Consider the following 25449-nt stretch of genomic DNA (forward strand, 5'->3'; position numbering starts at 1 on the left):
TATAATAAGCCAAAAAGTGGCTAGCTGTTTTGTGCCACCATCACTATAATATATATATATATATATATATATATATATATATTGTACAAAGAAGAATAACTGCTTTAGATTTTTGAAGTTGTAAAGCAACAATCAAAACAGGGTTGAAGGGTAAGATTGAGCAACCCAAAATTGATATGATAAGCATGTGGGCCAAACTGAACCTTACCTTCTGCTTAGCCACCAATTGTGTAAGGGCACATGACAGTAGATCTTTGCAGGACATTTTTATTTCATTTAAGTTTAATTTATTTATAAGATTACCCGATATTTTAACAACTTTTTTTTAACAATTTTTTGATAATGGATGATGTGTTACTATTTTATTGATCTGTATATTTGAAATGGACTAATCACAAGCTATCAGATAGATTCTTGTAAAAAAATTGTCAAAAAAAATTGTTAAAAAATATTTTTCTTGATAAAATTAGTTTATAAGATAAAATTTGTACTAATTTTTATATTTTAAACTAATCTTATCATTAATGGATGTGAGACTTTCAACACAATAAAATTTAGATATAAAAGTTTATTAAAAAATTTATATTTATTAAAAATAAGACAAATTTATATTATACAAATAAATGTAATTTTTATTTTATCAATTATGTTTCGATTTATGGGATTGAGGGTTTGTTTCCTTATCCGAATAATCTTATACTCCAAATTTGATTGCAGTCCTCACTCAAGTCAATGATTTTGCTCAATAATTTTGTACTAAGACATGTTATGAAAACAAACCAAGTTCACTACCTCAATGTCAAACCTATTTTGTAATAAACTTATAGTTAGGTGTAACTCATTAATTACCAATCAATGACTTTTATTATTTTTATTAATTATCAATTAATAATTTTTTATTATTTTTATTAATTATCAATTAATAATTTTTTATTATTTTTATTAATTATCAATTAATGATTTTTATTATTTTTATTAATTATCAATTAATGATTTTTATTGTTTTATTAATTACTCATTAATGATTTTTATTAATTATCAATTAATGATTTTATTGTTTAAGTTAATCATTAATCAATTAATGTTCTTGATCGGTCGATCATTTACTCATCGGACACTCGTAATTTTATAAAATTGAATTAAACCTATAATTTACTAAATATATAACAATACCTAAATTATCCTGCATAAATATTTTACTAAAGAAAATTAACTTTGAACAGTGCAAGATTATTTTTTTTATTAGTATTTATTGCTTTGGTATGGCTCCTAAAGCTAAAGGTGGGTTAATTTGGTTAGGAGAAGAATTGGGTTAGTGCAAGAGAATGTGAAAAAGGAAAGAAAAGTGAAAAAAGGAAGAATCCATGTAGGAAGAGATTAAAATGTGTTAACTCTTTTCTTTTCTTGTATCTAATGATAGCTATTCAATTTTGGAATCACTTTATTTATTGAATTTAGGGTTAGGATAATAATTGTGCCCGTATGTTGACTTTTTTAAGGGTATCATTTCAATGAGTCTGCTTTTTTAATACTGATTTGCTTGAAATGATCTGTGTAAATTATGAAAATGGCGAATGGAAAAGACAGATAAAGATGGTAGAAGGAGGAAGAAAGATTCACAAATTATGCACATGCCAAGTTTTCACATTAAAAAAATGTCGAGATCAAAAAGAGTAATTCCAAATACACAAAATGGTCAATATTTAAGCTTGTCAATGATGATGCACATGGATGAATTTCTTTACTTCAATTTAGCATGACAGCCAAATTTTACATCCAAATGTTTGAACTCAATTGTTGTGTTTCTCACAAAACTAAAAATTCTACCAAATTTCTTCAAAACAAAAATTCAATCTAATGGAGATAAATTATGATTTATTACATAAAAACAAAAATTTATGACGAATCTCGCGGTTTGAAGCTTTCTCAATTTTGGTTTCTCATAAGTTAGATTTTCATGATGTGATGAAGTTCGGAGTTTGTGACTTTTTCGATTTTTGTTTCTCACATGGATTTCTGCGATTTGGTCTAGCTTTTTGATTTGTAGGCTTCTTAGACAGTAAGGTGATGGGTGACTCGTGGTTGATTTGGAGATGGTCTAACTTAATGGCTTTCGTGGTAGTTGTTAGATTTCGTTGGTAGATTTAATGAACGAACTAATACAATGGTGGATATGGAGGTGCAACGAGGTTGATGGAGATGGAGGTTCACAAAGTGATGGAGAAGATCTCGCGATTTAGGGTTCGTTCTCACTGTGGCGCAATATTCTTCACAATGTTTGTGTGCTACATGTTTTTTATGATGAAGGAGGTTGAAGGAGAACAATGGCGAAGGTTTAATGAGTCGATGGTCTATTGGTGATGATGGAAGATTTTGTGATGGTGATTTTGCGATTCACGGTGACTGTGATTTGGGGTTCAAGAAAGATAAAGGATAAAACCATGAAAGTTAGGGTTTCTGAGATTTAAGACGATAAAGTGGACAACCAAGTCAGATGAAATAGATAAGGTTATTCACATATTAATGACTTTGACAATGTATCAATAACAATTTAGACACTATCAGGAAAAAAAAATTGAACAAAAATTAAATACATTTTGAATGAAGTTAAAGACCACCATAAACAAAACTGACAAAAATAGAGACCAAAATAAATATTAAACCTATATTATAATAGACATGACATAATAACACATGGAGATCTATATTTCTTGAATTTAAAAAAAAGTGTTTTTAATATAATATTTTATTATATTATCTATTTATTTATTATTGCTCAATCACATCAACGATTGTATCTTACCTTCTTTTGTTTTATTTTCTTCTCACCATTCACTTTGTCGTGCATAATTATACAAATGCACAAATTAATGCATTTTTTTATTGTATTTAAACTCATTAGATAGTTTCTTTTTCAACACTGATTCTTCAAAAATTTGCTGGATAAGGTAATCCAGCTTCAACCTGCATTTTTCAGAATTTCATGTCTTTGTTTGGACTAAAAAACGCTTTCAAATAGAAAAAGGCAACAAACTATAAAAGTCCTTTACTAATTAAGTGGGATTCGTATCTAATAAATCACTCTTAAAATTTAATCCTAAATTGCTTCGGACAAAAGTTTAACACTGCATTCATATTTTGTGTCCGTTAATTTCAAGCTTGTAGTAGGCTTGAAGAAAAGAATGGTTCAAATTAATTATGAGCAATCACTATCAATGGGACACTTTTTTGTGTTCTTTACATTGTTTTGTTTATTTAGAAATATTCCATCACAATAATACACCTAACCAAGATTTATTTATGAGATAAAGACATAACATTCTTTACTAAAAACGAGAGACCATTAGTGATTGAATGTACTTCATAATTTAGCTTGTGTAGTTTTCTTCTACTTAATGATAGAGTAGTAATTAAATTATGACCCACATGTATAATAAGTCCAATAAATCACAAACTCCATTAGGATTTAAGGGGGGAAAAGTGTGATATCATTTATGTTGGAGATTAGGTTTGAGTGAGAGATAAATAAAATGTAAAAAAAATCATAAATTTATTGTTTTATTACTTTTAGTACAAAAAATTGTGTTATTGTTTCTATTTAAGAGGTGAATTCTTAAAAAGATGTTAACTTTAAAAAATAATGTTAGCGATGAAAATATCAAACCATAAAATTAAATTTTTAAATCTAGTTTAAGGGGGGAAACAAGGTTTATATATAATTTACTTTACTATGTTTTTTCTTTTAAGAATATTAGTCTTTATAACATTTCATCTCACATTTAATATGATAATATGAATCTACCTTTGGTGGCATGTTATAAAATCATTTTAAAGTGATTTTATAAAGGTTATATTTGTGCAAAAGATGAAAGATCTTGTTGCCCAAGAGTCAAAAAATGGTTGATACCTGGGAGAGTTTGACTAGAAAATATGAATAAAAAGTTATGTATGATACTGTCCATGTATTTGATGAGATTGAATTTTAGACTATTTAGTTGAAGAATCTTTATTCTTCTTTAGATTCTCATGTGGAACAAAATTCAAGTTTGCTAAAATAGTAAATCAATTGAACAATTAGTCAATGGGAAGGATAGTCAAGTTGACTTTTTTTTGCACCTACAAATTCTTTGGTGGTCAAATCTGAAGTATATGGGAGAGAGGCAGACAGAAATTTTTTTATAAGAATCCTTATTCCAAAACAAACTGATAAACAAAGAAAAAAAAAAGTGATAACGAGAGTTCCGATGTTCTATCTACTGTTTATTCTGATTCTCATCCACTATCCCTCAAACTAACACCAGTAACACACATGCACATTCTTTCCCAAACCATTTTGGTAGCACAAATCCTGAATCTTCCAAGGAAACATTCTATAATAGAATTCAAGTTATGCCATGTACATAGTTACAACACACAATCCATTCATCTTCATCCAAACAAAATCCCGGGCAAAACAATACATTAATCAGTCAATTTGTCTGATTTCTTCACAGATTTTAATAATTTCAATCACCTCTACAAACTAGCTAACTTCATTGCTCTAATTTATGAGAATAAAATGGTATTGCAAACAACAAACACATTGGTGGTGGTAACTTATCCAACTAAGACAGATGACAAGGGCGACCATAAATGACCACGATGCACATCAAAGTAAGTCAGCGCTATAAAACATCAGCTGTTAATTGGTATGTGGGTATAGTGTCTATCTCTGTGTCATTTATCTTTTTACAAACATATATAAAGTGAGAGTCTGGATCTTCCAGAACGAAATCTGCTGGAAGCAATCCCTTTTCTGAAAGAGGGATGGGCTCCAAGAATGATTTTCTCGATGGTGTACTACTTTCGGGCTTTTGAAATCCAGGTCTTGCTGCAAGGAATTAGAGACCATATGCATGAGAAGAACACTGAATTACAGATCCACAACAAGAAATTATAATTCTTACTGTATCTTTATATAAATTCACGAGAGCATAACCTTTTGCAAAAGAATCACCGTAATCTCAAATAAGAAATGAACTTGTGTAACAAGTTGATTGTACTATTTAAAAATCATTTAATTTTCAAATTACATTCAGCAACTGGATGAAAAATTGCTATAATTTTAATATATCATCGATTTCGTTAATTCTTTCCATGTTCAATACTATTCATCCATAAACTGCTCTTGGACTGATGATATTGCTAAATGTCACTCCTACTAACCGAGTAATGCAATCTTAATTAGTTTTTTGGCCAACAAGCCTACAAGCATAGTATCAGCTCTCCCTCGAGCATTGAAGATCTGACATTTTAGAAGACAAAGATCTTCAATCTTGCTAAAATATTTAATCATCACATAGCTTTGTTGATTATCCAAATAAGAATAAAATCAAAATAAATCTTTTTCTAAACCTCTTTTGGCCCACATTATCCAATGCCAAGAACAAAATTAAGTGTAAAGGGCCAACTTATCCACATTTAGTGGTGAATAAAACGATATTTTCTAGCTCAAGAAAAGAGGAAAAGGAATAAACTTACGGATATTATACAACATAATTTTCCAATTGAACACGGGTCTGCTTAGATGAGGCATCCTTACTGTTGGATCGCCATACGTGATCTGAAACAAGCGACTATTCAAAAATTAGCTATACTTATCCATGTAAACCAATATTTTAGCCTATATAATACAAACAAACGATAAATTACTTTAATAAAATTTATAATAAATATTTTTTAATACATTGCAATATTATCATTTAAGTTCATAAAAATAATAATTATTGAACTTATAAGTTTCAAATTAACTTACGGTAAATAATTCACACTATGATCTGGATAATTTTAAACTAAGCAAAATTTGTTTAAAAAGTTTAAATTCAATTCAAGAAGTTAAGTAAAACTCTTAGAAGCGTTTTAGTCGTAAAAAAGGTTCCTATAAACTTTTTCCGTTGAGTATGACCTCCTGAAAACACTTTCATTAAAGACAGACACCTATTCTAATTTATATAAATAGAAGATAATATTACCAAAATATAAGTCCCTCCAGGTTTTAGAAGTCTGTAAAGAAAAAAATAGGCATAATCAGTGAGAATTTTGACAAGAAGATGATCTGTTAAAAGCTTCTGTTCAAATCTCAAGATATTTATTCTCATTAAAGTCTATACAACCTACACACTTCTGCAAGCATCTGAGAAGCACTAATTGGAGCATCAGTACCACACTGAAGTACATACAAGCAAAAACGATGATTAGGACACGCAGAGAAATATAAATATATATATATATATATATATATATATATATATGTATATAATTTATTTATTTATAAATAAATTATGAGAACTATCAGTGAAGCAACATACCATCAATGAATCGAGAGTTCCTAGATCAACCATCAACGAAGCAATGGTGAAAACGTAATAACGAGACCAAAGCAGCATCAGTATAAGAATTAGGAAACATGTATACATTGTAGATTTCATTAATTTAGACAAAATTTGCATTGAATGGAATTATGATACCTTTATCAATAACACCGTCAAAAGATTCATCTGGAAAAAGGCTCATATCCCTGACATCCATCTGCAAGTCTATTGAGGTTCATGGAGGAAGCATACGTAAGGAGTTTAGGGCTTTTGAAGTTAGTTAAAAGGTAACAAACTATACAAATAAACAAAACAATGTCATCAATTAGATACATTTTAGCTGAGGTATGTACTCATATTTTCTTCTCATCATCTCAATCGCAACTGATGAAATATCAATATTTGTGATGTGCTCATAACCATCTTTGACCATATCCTCGGACATAACTGTAAAATATGACAGTATCCTTCTCCTTGTAAGTTTCTCCGAAAAATATGAATTCAATAGTTCACATATGATAATTTCATTCAAGCAAGATGGCATGGCATATGATAAGATACCGAGATAAGCCTATGAATAGCTCACAGTGAATTAATCAATAACTTGTTTCTAGCAATGTTTAAATCCCGGACAGTGGTGGTGTCTCAAGAATGGTCCCAAAATCTATAGCATGATAGCCATTGTTGTGAATTTCTTTCATGGTTTACATCTTTTTTATGGGCAAATAGTTTGCACTCTGTATACTACATATAAATAAATTCTTACAAAGAAAAAAAAAATCAAAGTTAATGACTTTCATAATTTAAAATAAAGTGCCATGGGTGCCTTAAACAAAAATACAAGTAAAATACTATAAAAAAAAATCAGATACAAATTTCCTAGGCTAGATTCATCAATCATCTTCAAAACTCAATTGGTCTTCTTTTATCGTTTTCACTAATTCTATAGCTTTTGATTCCCATTTTTAAATTTAAAATCCAAAAAATAGCCCCAAACAAAGGCCTCGGAGGAGGGCTTTTAGGAACCAGTACATACAGCCGCTATTGGTTTACTGTGGCTGCTACAGTTAGCCATTCCACCAAAGCGGGCAGGGGCCGCCCCGCCGCTATAGCGCACTATTTCATACCTAAGTTTCGAAAATAATGGAAATACAGCTCCGGTTCAAAACAGAGAGAGCTACGAACAAACTTAAATACGTATACGAGTAACAGAGAAAGAGAACTCCATCTTTTGCACTGATGAGAATGAAAACTAAACCAACCATCGCTATCCTCATTGCTGCAGTACAATTGCCTAAACTATGCTGCAACTCCCACACTGTAAAATCTCCTCTTTTTTCAGGGCAGTTATTTTCTTCCATAAATAATCTAACCAAAGCATCAAGCAATGACTTTTATTACACAACAGCAACACATTTACAGCATGCAAAGCAGCTTAATCCATCAAAGCTGCACATATTATGTGAACCACTACTTAAACTATACAAACTATACCGCAGCTTTCATTTCCAACCAAAGGCATTTCGAGTTTACTAACAAGATTCATCGTCCAAACTAATTGCCAAGGAATCCCTATTTATCCTCTCGTCCATCAGATGATCGTATCACTATCAAACTTCCAGAGCCTTGGCAATCAATGGCACAAACATGAGCTAAAAAAAATTATAATCCATCAATCGGCAGCAGCTCTCTTCAAAAGTTTCTTGAGAATGAAATTTTCTTCTCCGTTTAGAGAAACAGGAAATAAACAGAAGGATGTGCTATTTTAATTAACAAAATAAGATCCAGCGTTTGCAAGAGAAAAACCCTAAAGTAGAAGCATAGTTGGTGAAGTTACAGCAGAGAAGGAAAGAGGAATCGAAATGGAATGATTGTATTGAGCTGTGTTGGAGTGAGAACAAAGTGAAGAAAGAGAAAGGAGAAAGCTTTACCAGCATTGCCGCAACCAACCATGAGAATCCTTGAAGAAAGAGGGATGAAATTGCGCACGAACGGTCTGAGAGCAGAATAACGCTGGTACCAATCGAAGGAACCACCCTCTTGGATGTAGCGCGCGTCCCAATACAGCGCGTCGCCGTAGTTGTAGGTGTTGCAGCTAGACACATCCCTATACATCTTCCAATCTTATCTTTCTGCAGTTCGAACAGTGAGCGCGTGTGAGTGAGTGACTGAGAAATCGGTTATAGTGGTTGGTTGGTGCGTGAGACTGTGTGGTGGGAATGGAACACGGCGGCGACAAAACCAGATTTTCTTCTTTTTATTTTTTTTTATTTTTTTATTTTTAAACTATATATAGAAATGAGACTTCAAAAAGTGTGGGCCTTTTCTTGTGGGCCTTCTCCTCTTGTGCAGGTACAGATCCTTATCCAGCATTCATTCCTTCACGATTCACTTCACCATGAAAGATCCAGTATATTCATTTCTAAATTTCTTATTCTCATGCATCTGCTACAGTGTGAGGAAAAAATTATTTTTAAAATAAGTTTAGTATAGATGAAAATTCAATAATCAAATATATAATGTGTTGATATATGTGTGTGAGGGAGAACGACGTTTTTGAATTTTATATTTATACATTTTTCTATGTAAAAAATTATGGAAAATGTTATTTTGACAACAAAAGTTTGACACAATTTTGACAACGGCGACGTGGCAGCTGTGCTCTGGTTTGTTTTCAATTCACTGAGCCAATGCACAGCTGCCACGTCGCCGTTGTCAAAATTGTGTCAAACTTTTGTTGTCCAAATAACATTTTCCAAAAATTATATAGATATAACTTTTAAAATAGTTATTACATAAATTATACTCACATATCCGTATTTTTTTTTCTTAACAGTACTGAAAATACTTGGTTGGTTGAATTATTACTTTTTTCCTGTATTGTCTATTTTAAAAAATGTATATAATATTGATAAATTTAAATACTATTATGTGTAGTTCCTTTTTAACATTTTTTTATTGTTAATGTATTTGTTATTCTAACTTTATTAACAACAGTTATGCAAGTAAATAATCAAAAATTTCTAAAATGTGTTTTGTACGTATAAAGTTAAAGTTAAACAACTATACGATAAATAAAAACATTATTACCTCGTTTTCAATAAATATATTAAAAAACACGGTTGTCTTTTAAACTTTTTATTATAAAATAAACCTGTGTTTATTTAAGTTATTATTTAAGTTATATTTAATATTATAGAATAAAAATACATATTTATATTTTATACTAATCTTATAAATACAATCAATAATTTTTCAGTAACATTTAATCATATATTTAATCATATTTTAATGTATCATAAGTTTCTGATACTAAATATCTGATATCAATATATAGAAGAAAAGAGGCTGAGAAAGTAGCAGGTAAGTGAACACCGCACCGCACCGCATTGTTTGCAGTCCAATGCAACGACCAGATGAGGAAGAAACGCTGTCACCGCTTCGTAAAAACCAGTTTTTTATTGATTTCCTTTGTTTTTTATGTACCGTTTCTGAGAATTGGAGCTGAAAGTTTTCACCATGAATGAAATGCAACAACAGCAAGAGAAAAAGATTGATGGAAAGGCAGAGGATTCAAGAAATGAGAACCGACCTCCATTGATGGCTCTGAACCACGTTTCAAGGCTGTGTAGAAATGTGAAGGAATCCATAGATTTCTACACAAAGGTGCTGGGATTTGTTCAGACCGAGAGACCCCAAGCTTTGGACTTCGAGGGTGCATGGTTGTTCAACTATGGAGTCGGTATCCACTTGGTGCAGTCCAAAGAAGAAGATCAGAGATTGCCTTCCGATGCTCAGCACTTAGATCCCCAGGACAACCATATATCTTTTCAGGTATAGATTAAGTGCTAGCTATTGGAAAAACTATGACTTTGATCTTTTATGAATCTGGGGTTACTTGTTTTGTTAGTGTGAAGATCTGGAAGCAATGGAGAAGAAGTTGAAGGAGATGAATGTGAAGTTCATGAAAAGGAGTCTGGAGGAAGAAGATGGAACGAAAATGGACCAAATATTCTTCAACGACCCAGATGGATTCATGGTAGAGATATGCAACTGCGAGAATCTGAAACTCGTACCTGTTGAGTCACTCAGCAAGATCAAGATCCCGATGGATCGCCACACGCCACCCATGGAGACAAATCAGACATAGTCAAACTTTGCTTTTTCAAATGCTTCTTCATCTTGCTTCGTTAGCTTTCATGCTGAGTTTATCAGTCTCGTACACAACTAATCTTAAGTTTTAACTTCTGCTAACTTCTGCTATATAAATCTATTCTCAAGTTTAGGAAATATTTCTTACATTTATATCTTTAATGAAAGAATAATATAGATAGTTTGCGAAAGCTATAAACCTATATATGAGAAGTCTAATGACGAACGTAAACATGCTAAATGAATTTCATGATCGCAAGTTAATCCTACATACACACATATTATACATTATATTATATATATATACACGTGTGTGTGAATAATTGAAATTAAAGGATTCAAATATCATTGTGAAAGTGAAAATTTGAAATTATTTATAATTTTTTAATTTATAGTTTAGTATTTGTAGTTTGGATTAAATTAAATTTAAGTAAATTTCGTTGGATTTAATGTGGAATTAATTCAATTTAGCTTCATATAATTTTGATTTAATGTCACAAAATTTGATCTACTGTTTTTGACTTAAACCTACACAACTTAAATATAACTGAATTTGACTTATTGTAAAACTTGTTCAACTTAGTTAAATATGATTGATTCTGACCTAAGCATGGATCAGCTTGACTTGATATTGATCTGAATTAACTTAACTCTATAAAATTAGACCAATTTGACTCCGTTTAAGCTTACTCTACCCTTACACGAGTCTATCATTACTAAATTGATATACATTATAAAAAAGTAACAAATTTAAATTATATTATATAGAAAAACATTAAATATACGAAACAAGTTAAAATAACATCAATTCAAAATTAATATATTTAAATATATTCAAATTTATGTTTTTTTTTTCCAAGCTCAACGTTAAACTTAAAAGTAACAGTGCTTTTTTTTTCTGCCAATTGTGTGAGCTTCGTGCACATTATTTGGGCGAGTCTAGGTTTTGAGTTTTTGTTTCATTTTCTAATTCATAAAAAAACACAATATATATATGTGTATATATATATATATATATATATATATATATATATATATATATATATTTATTGTGAATTTCCCCCCTTTTTTATATTTATTCTTTATTTGTTAAATGTTTCGAATTATATGTGTTAAATATTTGGTTAAATCTCAAACGATAGATATTAAATCGCAGGGAGGGCTCAAAAATGTCAATGAAAAAGTCTTTAAATTATTGCTTTTAACTTAATGAATATCTTAATCATTAATTATATTTATTAATTTTTTAAAAGTACATTTATCTTAAATTTTGTATATTTAACTGAGACGTTAAAATTAAAAACAAATATTTTATTGAATGCGATTGGTAAGGATGCATCTTTTTTATGGCAAGCAATTAATTTTATTTAAAAATAATTAATTTTATGAAAACAGTATTTAAAATGGTAAAATAGTTAAAGAATTATTTTAATTTCAAAATATTTAAATTTCATAAAAATAATTATTTAAAAATCGAAAACGACAAAGAAATTTTTTTTATTTAAAAAATATTATTACTTATAAAATTAAAAAATCATAAAAAACAAAATTTAGAATTTTATTATTAATATAAATAGTTTTATTTATTCTGTGGATAATTTTACAATTAAGAAAATAGTTAAGATAGATTTGAGGAAAATATCCAAATTTTCATCCTCTTAGTTAAGTGAATTTGAAGAGAAAAATCTTGCATTAAATTAATTTTTACTTTTTCTTGATATTTAATGCTTCGTTATGTATTGACAATATATACCTAAGACTGCAACATTCAAAGAATGAGGTGTTCGAATAATACTATTATATGTTGTGAAGTTGTGAATCAATGGGGGTAAGTAATCATTTTTGGAATTGAGGGAATCCATTAAGTAAAAATTGTTGTTTGTGAAGGAGAAATAATAACAATAAAAGCAAACAATAGTAATAATAACATCATTATTAAATAAGAACAATATTAAATAATAATAACATATTAATTTCAACTATAAAGGTAAAATAATAAACTAACATCTTAATTTATTACAACTTTATTTTTTATCAATTACATCAGTCAAAATTATCATAAAATTTTTAAAATTCCACATTCAAATCCATTCAATTTAATCTATACACCCCTTAAAAAATACAAAAAACTTTACTAATTCCATTCACTTGCTCCATCTCAAATTCATTTTAAAAAAACACACATTAATCTTTTAGAATTATGTATTGTAGTTTGGACTAAAATAACATAGATATGAATGACTCTTTTTTAAAAAATAATAAAAAATTATAAATTTGTTGGTGTTAAAAAGAATTAACCAAATATATATATATATATATATATATATATATATATATATATATATATATATATATATATAATATTAACACCTTATGTATTTATGTCATCATCACATTAAATATATGCATGTTAAATTTATTTCATATAAATGCAATGACTAATTATTTTTATATAATTTTTTTCAGTGACGTAGTTAGTTTTAAATGATTTAAATCACTTCACCAAATAAATAACTTAGTGTATTGTTAAAATTTTAAATAAAACTAAATTCTTTTATTTTTTTATCTTTAATTTGAAAGTAATTTATAACAAAACAAAACTCACAAACATAACCTAACCATCAGAAACTTATACAAATTATTTGTCATAAGAAAATACCGATGTACAGCTTATCCAAAATTTTAAAACAAAAAATTCAAATTCAAATTTATACAATTTAAGTAATAAAATTCTAAATATAGATAATTTCAATTGAGTATATAAATAAATAAGATTATTTATGTTCTTACATAACTTTAGGTCAAGGATATTTGTTATCAAGTTTTTTAATTAATGTATAAAAATAATATTTTTAGGTTTACATAAAATAATTTTTTTTAATTTAGAGAAGATAGATTTAATTAAGATTAAGTAATTATATGAGATGAAAGTGGATTAGAGAATTTCAATCTCAAATAGTTTCATATGAGAGGCTAAATGCACACAAATACCATACGTGTCAATCCCTAATTGGCGGTGCCACAGATTCGTGTTGCACCTTGTAGGAAATTATAATCCAGTGCGGCGTGTACTACTACACCATTCCAAGACCTGGATTAAACGGTTGTACGTTAGAGACAAGACCACCCTTCAAAGCCCAAAGTGTGTCACAGCGAGTGTATCTATAAACTTGAAACAACAGTTTTGACAACGCAAAATAATTTGTAGAAAACACGGTGAGAGAAGAAAAAGGGTGGAACAAGCACAACGGGGAGAGAAAGAGAGAGAGAGAGAGTGGTTCTTCTCACTCTCGCATTCCATAGATCAGATCCAAACACTCACAATTCCTAGATCTATTTCCGCTCTCCGCCCGACCTCTGAAATTTCTGATTCGTGATTTCAATTTCGTGTTTTCGCTGCAATTAGGTTTTCGGAGATCGAATGGCGTGCATAAAAGGGGTGAATCGATCGGCGTCGGTAGCGCTGGCGCCCGACGCGCCGTACCTTGCTGCCGGGACCATGGCTGGCGCCGTTGATCTGTCATTTAGCTCGTCCGCAAATCTAGAGATATTCAAGCTCGATTTTCAGTCGGACGATTCGGAACTGCCTGTCGTCGCCGAGTGCCCGAGCTCCGACCGCTTCAACCGTCTCACGTGGGGGAAGAACGGTTCTGGCTCCGAAGGATTCGGTCTCGGCCTCGTCGCTGGTGGGTTGGTGGATGGCAACATTGACATCTGGAATCCTCTCACTCTGATCCGGTAATGGACCTTTCTCTCACGTGTTGCTTTTGTTTTGAAATTGGACATGATATGTGTCTGTGGAGATTAGAGTTTCTAGGGTTAGATGGCCTGGTATCACTGGTTGAGTAGTTTTTGAAATGCATGAATTGGAGCAACAATTCAACATCCAAGATTAGGGGATGAAGCTCTGGAATTTTTTTATTGGATGATACAATTTTTGATGCAATTAAAATTAACATTCAAAATCGAATTGCTGTTTTCTCATTATGAATAATAATAAATATAATAATAATAATAATTATTATAATTATACTTTTTGGTATAGTACAGTGGCCATTTTCATTTGCTGCTTTAGCATTATTGAGTTAGAATAGTAATTTAAGAATACATTATATCGCGTACTGTTTGCATCCCCTTTTTTCTTCTACTTAATGAAGAAAGAATAAAGATTTCAGCCGGAAGATCATACCGAAGAAGCAGGGAGGTAAGGTATCTTCCCAAAGCATCAAATGCATCAGGTGGAAAGAGATGACCAACCCTTTTGTTAATACATAGCTTAGTTCTTTTAATGCTGTTCATTATATTTTGAAAGTGTTAGAATTGTGGAACTTTGTGTTTATGTTCCTTCACTCTCCTAGCGAGTGTGATGTAGTGGTTTCTCTGTGTAAGAAAATTGTGGAAGAATAGGAGATGAAGGTTTCCTAAAAGTATACTAATTCTGATGATTGATTCCTGAATTTTACATCCTTTGTGCAGAATTACTCAAATATTTTCATGTAAATGCAATGTGAACGTCTTTCCCTCAATTTTAAGTCATCTTTGCCTTTCAAATTTTTTAAGCTGAGCAATCATAGATGGATGCGTTGTCTGTTGATGGAAGTGTTTGGCAATCACCTAGATCCAAGCTATGCCAGCTCAAAATCTAGTTCTCTTCAAATTTTAACATTATAGAGTGGTTGTCACGAAAATAGAGAAAGGCAATAATTTCTGTTGGAGCAAACAAACTGTGCATAACTGATAAATCATTTTTCAATTTTGAATATTTTGGTTCATCGCTTAATTCAATGAAGTTATGATTTTAGTTTCGTCTACTATTTTTACTCTGTTCATCCAATGAGTTTATTTATTTTGGCATCTTTTCTCAGCTCGGAGTCAAATCAAAGTTCTCTTGTTGGACACCTTGTAAGACATAAAGGACCAGTAAGTTCTGCTTTACTTTTATAAGCCAACCTGATAAGTTTTAAATTTTCAATGTTCTTGACCATGTGTATTGTTCACTTAATTTAAAATCCTATACTGAATATTTTTATGTTTCAGGTTCGTGGTCTTGAATTTAATGTCATTGCACCAAATCTTCTCGCATCTGGTGCTGAGGATGGTGAAATTTGCATATGGGATTTGGTCAATCCTTCAGAGCCTACACATTTTCCACCACTAAAGGTCGGAGATTTTTCCCTTGAGAGTGTGCATGTTACATACATTTGCCCCTGTTTTGATGGATTAATAGGCTGTAATCTTCAGATATTTGTCTTTTTAATTTAATAATTTTCACACATTTAGTGTATATGATAATGGTGCAGAGTACTGGCTCTGCTTCCCAGGGAGAAATTTCATTCTTATCTTGGAACAGTAAAGTCCAGCACATATTAGCATCTACTTCATATAATGGGACCACAGGTGATGCACGAATTTAATCTACTCTTTATATTCTGTTCTGAATTTATGTTTGGTGGAAATTATATATATTTTGGTTCTATTTTTCTAGTGGTCTGGGACCTGAAGAAGCAAAAGCCAGTGATAAGGTAACCTGGTTGCTCATCTTCTGCCTTTCTTTTAGGAAGAAGTTTGGTATTCTATATCCAAAAATTATAACCTTATGTATCATTTGTAATCTGACAGCTTTGCAGATTCGGTCAGAAGGAGATGCTCTGTTTTGCAGTGGAATCCTGATGTTGCCACACAACTTGTTGTCGCATCAGATGAAGACGGTTCTCCTTCTTTGAGGGTATGTTATAGTTACTGCAAATTATTTGTCTTCTTATTTCAAGGATTGTATGCATTGACCTTATATGAGCATGTTGATCCAGCTTTGGGATATGAGGAATATAATTTCACCAATAAAGGAGTTTTCGGGACACACTAGAGGTAATGGAACCTGCTATTTTGTGTATAATTCTTGTGGTGATCTTTGTCAATGCTCCTTTTGTATGTTGGTGAACTTTATTTTTCTTAATTCCCTCCATCAGTTATCTTTTAGTTAAAAGACCAAAGCATGTGAGCAAGTACTGTTAGCTGTGGAGCCGGCCTGGGTAGATAATTGGACTTTTGGGTAGATTTTCATGTTCTCTTATTTTTCTAAATTTCTATGAATTATTCAGAAAGAGGAGGGGGAATTGGGGGGTGACATGGTGCTAGGAAGCTTCAATATAGCTGGTGACATGGATACCATATGGGCACAACTTTGACATAATGTCAATTTAGAAACTTTGGGAAACGACATGACTTGGTTATGGTATAATATATGGAAATAATATTAGTATTAGTTAAAAAGAACAAGCTTAAATTGGAAGAGAACTAATATTTCTTTTCATGAGTGAATAGAATACTGTTTGTTCAATTATATAATATTTCTACTTTTATTCGTGTAAAAATGAAAGTTCTCACAAATCAAAGTGGAAAAATTCCAAGATGTGAGTAGGAAATGTCCTTGAAGTGTCATACTGATACACGTTAGATATGAATATGATGTCTATTTAGAAGTTTCCTTACTTCTATTATGCCTTTTATATTCCTTGTTTGGAAACACTGCAAAAGCACTTCACTAATGTGCTTGGACTGGTATCCATTCATGTACATTTGTATGGTTGATTTTATTATATTATATAGTGCACAGTATAGAGCCAGTGTTGCCAAAAGGTGCCTGAATTGGGCAATTTACTTAAAAATCAAGGTATAATAAGTATATACTTATCAAATCCCTCCAAAAACTAGATGGTAGTCCGCTTTCCTTTCATTTTGGCAATTGAGCTACACCCTGGTAGGCATCTTGTATGATTTGGTGATAATTTTCTTTTTACTTGTATATTTTGTTATCTCTGCTGTGCTCTTCCTTTGTTAAATCTGTGTTTTATGGCTCTTGCTTTTGAACTAAGTATAATGTATTGTAAGATTGTCATGATTCTTGTTGAATTTTTGAGCAGATGGATGATAGCGTGAGGTTGTGATTTGTGATTTATAGTACTCGTAGTTTTATTTTGAAGCTATAGTCTCTTTCACTGTTTTTTAGTCTATCTGATTTGGTTTTGTTGCCTGAATTTCCCATATTAGGTGTGATTGCAATGTCGTGGTGTCCCAATGATAGCTCTTATTTGCTTACCTGTGGTAAAGATAGCCGAACTATATGCTGGGACATGATTTCTGGAGAGGTGGTGTTTGGTCTTTTTTACCCATCTCATATTCTGTTTGATGAATTCCAGAACTTTTATTACATTGACCTTTACATTTATAGAACTTTTGCTCATTGATGATGGTTTGTTTGGGTGGGGTGGGGCTACAGATAGCCTACGAATTGCCAGCTGGGACCAACTGGAATTTTGATGTGCATTGGTATCCTAAGATACCTGGAGTAATATCAGCATCTTCCTTTGATGGAAAAATTGGTATATATAATATTAAGGTACAAGTAATTTTGGTGGTTTATTTTTGTTTTGGTGAATTTTCACCTGATTTTGTTTGGCAAGTATGTGGAAGTCTGCTTTAAAGTTGTAAAAATTCATTTGGAGTGTAGGTGAATTGGACTGATACAAGAAAGTGACATGGATAAGGAAATCTTAGATTAGTTGTGGCTAAATTTTATTCACTATATTTATATTGGTCATAAATACAGTAGATAATTGTTATAGTGTCAGCATGAAGAAGTAGTGGTATAAATTGTATGATGAATTAATATTTTACTCTACAACATGTACAAGTATTTATATGGTTTACGAATTAATATTTTATTCTCTACAAATACAAAGTTTACATAATTGGATATAATATAATGATCACATTGTTCCTCATTATTCTCCGTCTCATTCTTTATCACACCAATCATGTTGTAACAATAAGTATTTTTTTTTTGTTGAATTCATAGACATGACCCTGATTGTCAATTATAGACTGCATTGTGGAAAATGCTTTTTTTTTCATGTATCTTTTCCCCATGATCTTATTTTCATTAAATCACTCTTCAAGCAGGTGAGTATTTGCCTATAATCAATTTTTGACATTGAATTGGACCTTTTGTCAAAACCTGTTTTGCTTAGACTTGGTTTAATTGGGTTATTCATTACCGTGTTTTTCACGGAATTAGACTTATGTTTAATTTTTCCTTTTTAAGTCAAGTTAGACAAGAAATACAGTTTAAAAATGTAAGCAATTTTAAATTTGTTTTTCCTATTTTTAGTTTCCTTTTGGTATAGCAATAATTTGCATTTCAGATTCTCTTACTTTAGATCTGTAATATTTGTAATTATATGCAGGGTTGCCGTCAAAGTGGTGCTGGGGAAAATGATTTTAGTGCAGGTGATACTTTTTTCTTTACTTGTATGAAATTATTCATACTAGCTATTATAATTTTTTATATATCAACTGTACGTGACATACTAAAAAATCTTCTACGGATATTTCCTTTCTGTGCAGTACCACTGAGAGCACCAAAATGGTACAAGCGTCCTGCTGGCGTGTCTTTTGGTTTTGGAGGCAAACTTGTGTCTTTTCATCCCAGGGCATCTTCCACAGGTTCTCCTGGTGCTGGTGCTTCGGAGGTAAGGTTTTAGTGCTGTAATCGTATTTATTTAGCAAATTCTTAAAACTTTTTGCTGAATTCATTCTACAACTGATTTTCTAGGTTTATGTGCATAATTTGGTCACTGAAAATGGTCTAGTGAGTCGGTCTTCTGAATTTGAAGCTGCCATACAGAATGGTGAAAGGTCTTTGTTGAGGGTTTTATGTGATAAAAAGTCACTGGAATCAGAGTGAGTTCCATATACTCAGTGCAATATTGTCTCGTGATCTTTCTTTTTGATGTCTAACCTTTTGACTTTCTGAACAATGCTGATAATTTTTTTATGTTGTTATAGATCTGAGGAGGAAAGAGAAACATGGGGCTTTTTAAAAGTTATGTTTGAAGATGATGGGACCGCACGGACAAAACTCCTCTCACATCTTGGCTTCAATGTACCTAGTGAAGCAAAAGAAGTTAACGATGATCTTTCCCAAGAAGTAAATGCACTTGGACTGGAGGATACAACTGTTGACAATGCTGGACATGTGGCTACTAATGAATCAGTTAATTTCTCTGCTGATAATGGAGAGGATTTCTTTAACAACCTTCCTAGTCCAAAAGCTGATACCCCTTTATCTACATCTGCTGGCACTTTTGTTGTTGCTGAAAATGCCAATGGTTCCGAGAAAATTCAAGATGATGCAGAAATGGAAGAAAGCAGTGACCCTTCATTTGATGACAGTGTTCAGCATGCTTTAGTTGTTGGGGATTACAAGGGGGCAGTTATGCAATGCATTTCTGCAAATAAATGGGCAGATGCATTAGTTATTGCTCATGTTGGGAATGCTTCCTTGTGGGAAAGTACACGTGATCAGTACCTTAAAATGGTCCGATCACCATACTTGAAGGTAGCTAATGATGGCATTATATAAACTGTCATTATCTAACAATTTCTATCAAATACCTACCTGATATTTTGGTTTTTACTAATCTTGTGTATTTGTGTGTTATTGTCATTTTCAGATTGTATCAGCAATGGTGAGCAATGATCTGTTGAGCTTAGTGAACACTAGGCCCCTGAAATTCTGGAAGGAAACCCTTGCTCTTCTTTGTAGTGTAAGTCTTATTGGTCCTTGCTGCTAGTCAATTTTTTTGGTTGGAATTTGAAGTGCTGAAATCGTTCTAGTGTGAGGAGTTCTAGCAACCACTCTTTTCTATTGATTGGAAATCGCAAAATTTAGTAAGCCCTACTTCTGGATTAGCAGAGAGAATAGAAACTCATAACATGATAATTGGTGGGACCTACCAAAGTTTGTGATTTTCAATGAATAGCAAATAATGCCAACATTATTCTCTTCTAAGATTCCTGTTATTTTAACATGATAAAAGAAGTCAGAGTTACCTAATGAAGTTTTACCAGCTTTTCACCGTCACTTGCTCTTCTTTCTTAATGTACCCTGGTTTTCTTTGATACTTTATTATTTCTTGTTAAGATTTTGCCATCTCTAGAATTACTGAATCTTGAAAGCCTGCTTCAGTTCCCTTTCTCAATTTGTCTTTTAACTACATGTGTTTGTATTGTTGTTACTAGCAGTATATGTTTTACTGGATCAAGTTGAGTCCAAAATTTCTCTTATGGTACAAATTAGAAAAACGCCATATTAGCCATTAATTTTCATGATTGAGGTTATTTTGTATTGCACTCATTATTCATGTTATCAAATATTAACAGTTTGCTCAGAGAGATGAATGGACCATGCTTTGTGACACACTTGCATCGAAGCTCATGGGGGCTGGCAATACATTAGCTGCAACCCTGTGTTATATATGTGCTGGGAATATTGATAAAACTGTTGAAATTTGGTCAAGGAGCCTATCTAATGAGTACGAGGGGAAATCTTATGTTGACCTTCTTCAGGTAAGGTCAATACTTTTTGTTTTCACGGTTGCAAAATTGCCACTTAGCATTATTAAAACTTGTAAATTGACATAATTATATATTGTTAGGATTTAATGGAAAAGACTATTGTCCTTGCCTTGGCAACTGGGCAGAAGCGGTTTAGTGCTTCTCTGTGCAAGCTTGTTGAGAAATATGCTGAAATTTTAGCTAGTCAAGGGCTATTGACTACAGCAATGGAGTATTTAAAACTTTTGGGTTCTGAAGAACTGTCGCCTGAACTTACGATTTTGAAAGATCGAATTGCACTTTCTACAGAACCTGGTAAAAAGTTAATTGGACACAATGGGATGCTGATTGTTAGCTAGTGACATTTTGCATGCTGAGTTTTTTATTAGAACAGTGATATCATTATAATGTTATGAATAAACTTGGTATAGAATATTTGTGTGTTGCTATTATAGTATGATGTGATTTTGTACTTCCAACCAAATTTTGCTGTGTTTTTGGAGAAAAAGAGGGTTTGGGGGGGGAGGGAGGAGATATTGCTAGCAACTGAAAGAGGAGTTCGTGGTAGAAAAAGTATTTCTTGTTTTAGGAAGACTCGATCCATCTAGTGGTTGCTTAACTGCCACTCTTTGAACTTTCTTAATGAATATTGGAGTGTTTAATTGTTTATAAACTCAATGGTTTTACCTATGGTTCCTTTTTTGTAAATGCCATTTCTATCATTATTCTACTTTAAAAACTAGTCACTGTCAAATCACATATGGTATCTAGAGCTGCATTTCAGTTAAATCAATGTTAATCGTAAGGCCGAACACAATACTCTTTTTTTTTTTGTAAAGGATTCTTGATTGAAGAGACCTATGTACAAAATTCAGCTTCTTGTTTTTCTATTTTTGTCCAATGTTGAAGCTTTCTGTATACATGTCTTTTCTTCACTTTTTGTTTCCTTTTCAAATGGTTAATTGCTTGCAGAGAAAGAGTTCAAAACCGCTGCTTTTGAAAATACTCAAGCACATGGTGGGTCCTATTACGGTGCCGATAATTCCAATTATAATAGAAATTACTATCAGGTAATTTTTGTTCTTTGGCATTTTTTTGATGCAATAAGTACTCTCTTTCTATGATTTGAAATTATTCCATGTGTTTCATCATCTAGGAGTCAGTACCCACTCAAGTGCAGCATGGTGTTTCTGGAATTCAATATCCTGATAGCTATCAACAGCCGTTTGATCCTAGATACGGAAGAGGTTATGGTGCTCCTACTCCACCCCAGCAACCTCAACAGCCTAATTTGTTTGTTCCACCGCAGACCACCCAAGTTGCACAAACTCCCCAGGTATGGTATCATATCATGTAACTTCTCAAAAGAGAGCTGTTGTTGTAGTGTGTGTGGATAATGTTTATAATAGAATAAAGCTTAGTGAAAACTTGATTTTGAATCCAAATATATGGACAATATATAGGGTTTTTTTTTTGGGGGGGGGGGGGGGGGGAATAGATACTTTCTTTAAAGCTCTTTTAGAGACATCATTTTCACTTTTAAATTAGTTGAGCTGAACATGCTCTTAAGTGAGTTTTGACTCCAAATGGTTGATTCTTGAGTAGAAAAGTTGCTTCGGAATGTAATTTCAAATTCAAGTGGTGGCAATGCAACCATTTCCTTGATATGCCAGAAGAATGTTTGAAATTTAAACTTTGGCTATGATACATGGTCGTTAATATTTGGGTTTGGAACATTCTTATTTAGTTTTGTTACCAGTAGATGGTGCAATGAGGGAAATTCATGCTCTGTCACCCTTGTATAATCTTGGATTTTGGTTTACCGTGTTTTAGTTGCAAATTCTAATAAGATTCAATGTTATATTCCATCAAAAATTCAAATTGTTTTTTATTTGTACTTTTTCCCTTGTTGCTTTCTTAAATCTAAATATTTGTTGTAGCTGAATTTCTCAAGTACTGTTGTTGCACCACCTCCTTTGAGAACTTTTGATCCTCAAACTCCTCCCGTGCTTAGAAATGTGGAGCAGTATCAGCAGCCAACATTGGGTTCTCAGTTGTATAATGTCAGTCAACCTTTTTAATTTCAATTTTGATATTATCAAGTGCTTGAGGCTACCTGAGGATTAAGCCGATATTTTGTCTATTTCAGACAACCACCAATCCACCTTACCAGCCTACACCCTCTGCTACATCACAAGTGGGCTTGGGTCATGGCCACAACCTGTCTCAAGTTGCTGCCCCTACACCAAATCCAATGGGATTCATGCCAGTCCCCAGTTCTGGTGGTGTCCAAAGACCTGGGGTGGGATCAATACAACCACCCAGTCCCCCTCAAGTGCAACCTGTGCAACCAGCTGCCGCTCCACCCGCTCCACCTCCAACTCTGCAGACTGCTGATACTTCAAAAGTACCTGGTAATTGTTTTGTGGTATCCTGGAATTTGACATTGACTAAATTAAACCTGAACTTTCCTGTGCTAATTTTACAATTGGGTCACTAAACATCTTATATTCTACTTTTTCACTCATCATCTTTGTTGCACTATTTGCTTGCTTTGACTATGGCAGGGCATCAAATGCCTATTGTCACAACATTGACAAGACTCTTCAACGAGACATCAGATGCCCTGGGAGGTTCCCGTGCAAACCCAGCAAAGAAGCGGGAGATAGAAGACAACTCGAAGAGACTTGGTGGGTTGTTTGCCAAGTTGAATAGTGGAGACATTTCCAAAAATGCTTCTGATAAGCTCCTTCAGCTTTGTCAGTCATTAGACAATGGTGATTTTGGTACAGCCTTACAAATTCAGGTAACAGTTGCAATTTGCAAATGTAAATTATTGTATTTGCCTATTTGAAGAGCTTGCATCGTATTCACATTCTATCTGTTTTACTCGTGTTGCAGGTTCTTCTCACTACTACCGAGTGGGATGAATGCCAATCCTGGTTAGGTTCACTCAAGCGGATGATCAAGACAAGGCAGAGCGTGAGACTAAGTTAAAAAAGTTACAGATTTCATTTTACTGATTTTGGAAAATTTTCGTGTGATTAGCGTCTTGCAGCAGTGATTGCTTATCCTCTCATCTATGTACACAGACTACTGCCATCACTAGATTTCAGGTGCAGGGGTTTTGATTCTATGTGCTTCTACAATTTCTTGCTGTGTCTGCAGCTTTCACATCGACTGTTATTAAAAGCTGTTACTGAAGATAGTTTTCAGGAAATGATCAGAAAATTTAGCAGATTGTTTTTCAATCGATATTTGTAATATGAAGAACAGTGTTTTTTCTGTTTGTTTGACCTAAACTTCCAGATGGTTTTTTCCTCTCACCCTTCTGGTACCGTTGACGCTCCAAGCTCCATTTTTAGATCGATGTTTCCTTTTTCTTTTTAAAGAAATATTTTGTATCACTCTAGTCATATAAGTACTGATTGATCGTCAAACAGGTGAATAATGTAGCATCATGTTTATTTAATCATCCATCATTTAATTTCTCCAAGTTGTACACGTGATTTTCTCGCACTGGTTCCTACTGGTTATCCTGGTTCGTTCATTTTGCTTAGGCATAATGCATCACATGGTAGAGAAGAAAAGGTAAAAATGATCATAAAAAGATTAATAGTAAGGAAAGTTGATATTATTTGTTGTTGATATTTTGTTTACTATTGTTTATTAATATCAAGACTGTTTATTGTAATAATAATGAAAATAATATAAGGAATTTGAGTAAATGAATTCAAACATTATTATATCGCGGATATGAATACTAATACACAAGTTGAATATATTGTTGTTGGTTGATAAAGGAATTTTGAGTAATGCGGGAGTTACTTGATAGTAAACCAATTAGCATTAGACATTCTTTAATAGATAATCTTGAGTAGGGCTGAAGTTCTTCGGCAAGTAATGAACATTAAGCCAAACAAATTCTCAATAGAAATATAAAATGGGATCTAGGGTTGTTCATTCTATTTTCTTGTGGATTTAAGATAGGGAGGTGCTAAACCAATTAGACTACGAATAAAAGAAGGTCTACTACCATGATACGAAGATGCTAAGAAAATATAAATACCCCATTTAGAGTTCAATGCCCTGAAAGCTATAAATAGTCACTTGATGGTGCTATCATATCATATTACATCTTAAAAGAATAGCTGTAGCGTTTGTGGATAATGTTTATGGAATCATAGCTCAGCGCTAACTTGAGTTACATACGATAGTGACTACCGCAAAATGACCGGAACGTGAAAACGAGAGCACGTTGGACGGAATGATGAGGACTCACCAAAGAGATGAAACCGCCTAAGATACTCAAGACTAAGGACAAGCATTAGAGAGAAGATACAAGAAGAATGAAATAGTAAATTTTTTTTATTAAAATTGGTAGATATGTATTAAACCATAAAATAAAATATTAATTGTGTAAGAATAATTTTCTTTTTTTTTTCCATGAATAAAAAATAAAGATTGAATTAAAATTTTAATTTTTAATCTAAAAGTTAGATCTTGTATTGTTTTCGTTAATTTAAATTGAAAAATATAAAATCTGCAATTT

General features: G+C 32.1%; 2 protein-coding genes and 1 pseudogene across 2 annotated transcripts; 2 read left to right on the forward strand and 1 right to left on the reverse strand.

The window, feature by feature from the left end:
* Window positions 1–4401: 4401 nt before the first annotated feature.
* Window positions 4402–8623, reverse strand: LOC148201960 (uncharacterized; annotated as a pseudogene).
* A 1246-nt stretch (window positions 8624–9869) lies between these two features.
* LOC148201961 (glyoxylase I 4-like) lies at window positions 9870–10500 on the forward strand. Its single transcript, XM_088108805.1, has 2 exons — window positions 9870–10184; window positions 10261–10500. Exons 1-2 carry the CDS (start codon window positions 9870–9872, stop codon window positions 10498–10500), a joined length of 555 nt encoding a protein of 184 aa, XP_087964931.1.
* A 3141-nt stretch (window positions 10501–13641) lies between these two features.
* Window positions 13642–24388, forward strand: LOC148201962 (protein transport protein SEC31 homolog B-like). Its single transcript, XM_088109124.1, has 22 exons — window positions 13642–14240; window positions 15368–15422; window positions 15540–15662; window positions 15803–15899; window positions 15988–16024; window positions 16122–16227; window positions 16310–16367; window positions 17550–17647; window positions 17779–17898; window positions 18746–18788; window positions 18906–19030; window positions 19114–19241; window positions 19347–19899; window positions 20015–20107; window positions 20724–20909; window positions 20999–21212; window positions 21870–21967; window positions 22054–22233; window positions 22838–22960; window positions 23047–23311; window positions 23465–23703; window positions 23799–24388. Exons 1-22 carry the CDS (start codon window positions 13924–13926, stop codon window positions 23892–23894), a joined length of 3354 nt encoding a protein of 1117 aa, XP_087965250.1. The 5' UTR covers window positions 13642–13923; the 3' UTR covers window positions 23895–24388.
* Window positions 24389–25449: the final 1061 nt, after the last annotated feature.

This window comes from Vigna umbellata, chromosome 3 (assembly GCF_029865625.1).
Source record: "Vigna umbellata cultivar VRB3 chromosome 3, Vumbellata_1.0, whole genome shotgun sequence".
NCBI classification, from domain to species: domain Eukaryota; kingdom Viridiplantae; phylum Streptophyta; class Magnoliopsida; order Fabales; family Fabaceae; genus Vigna; species Vigna umbellata.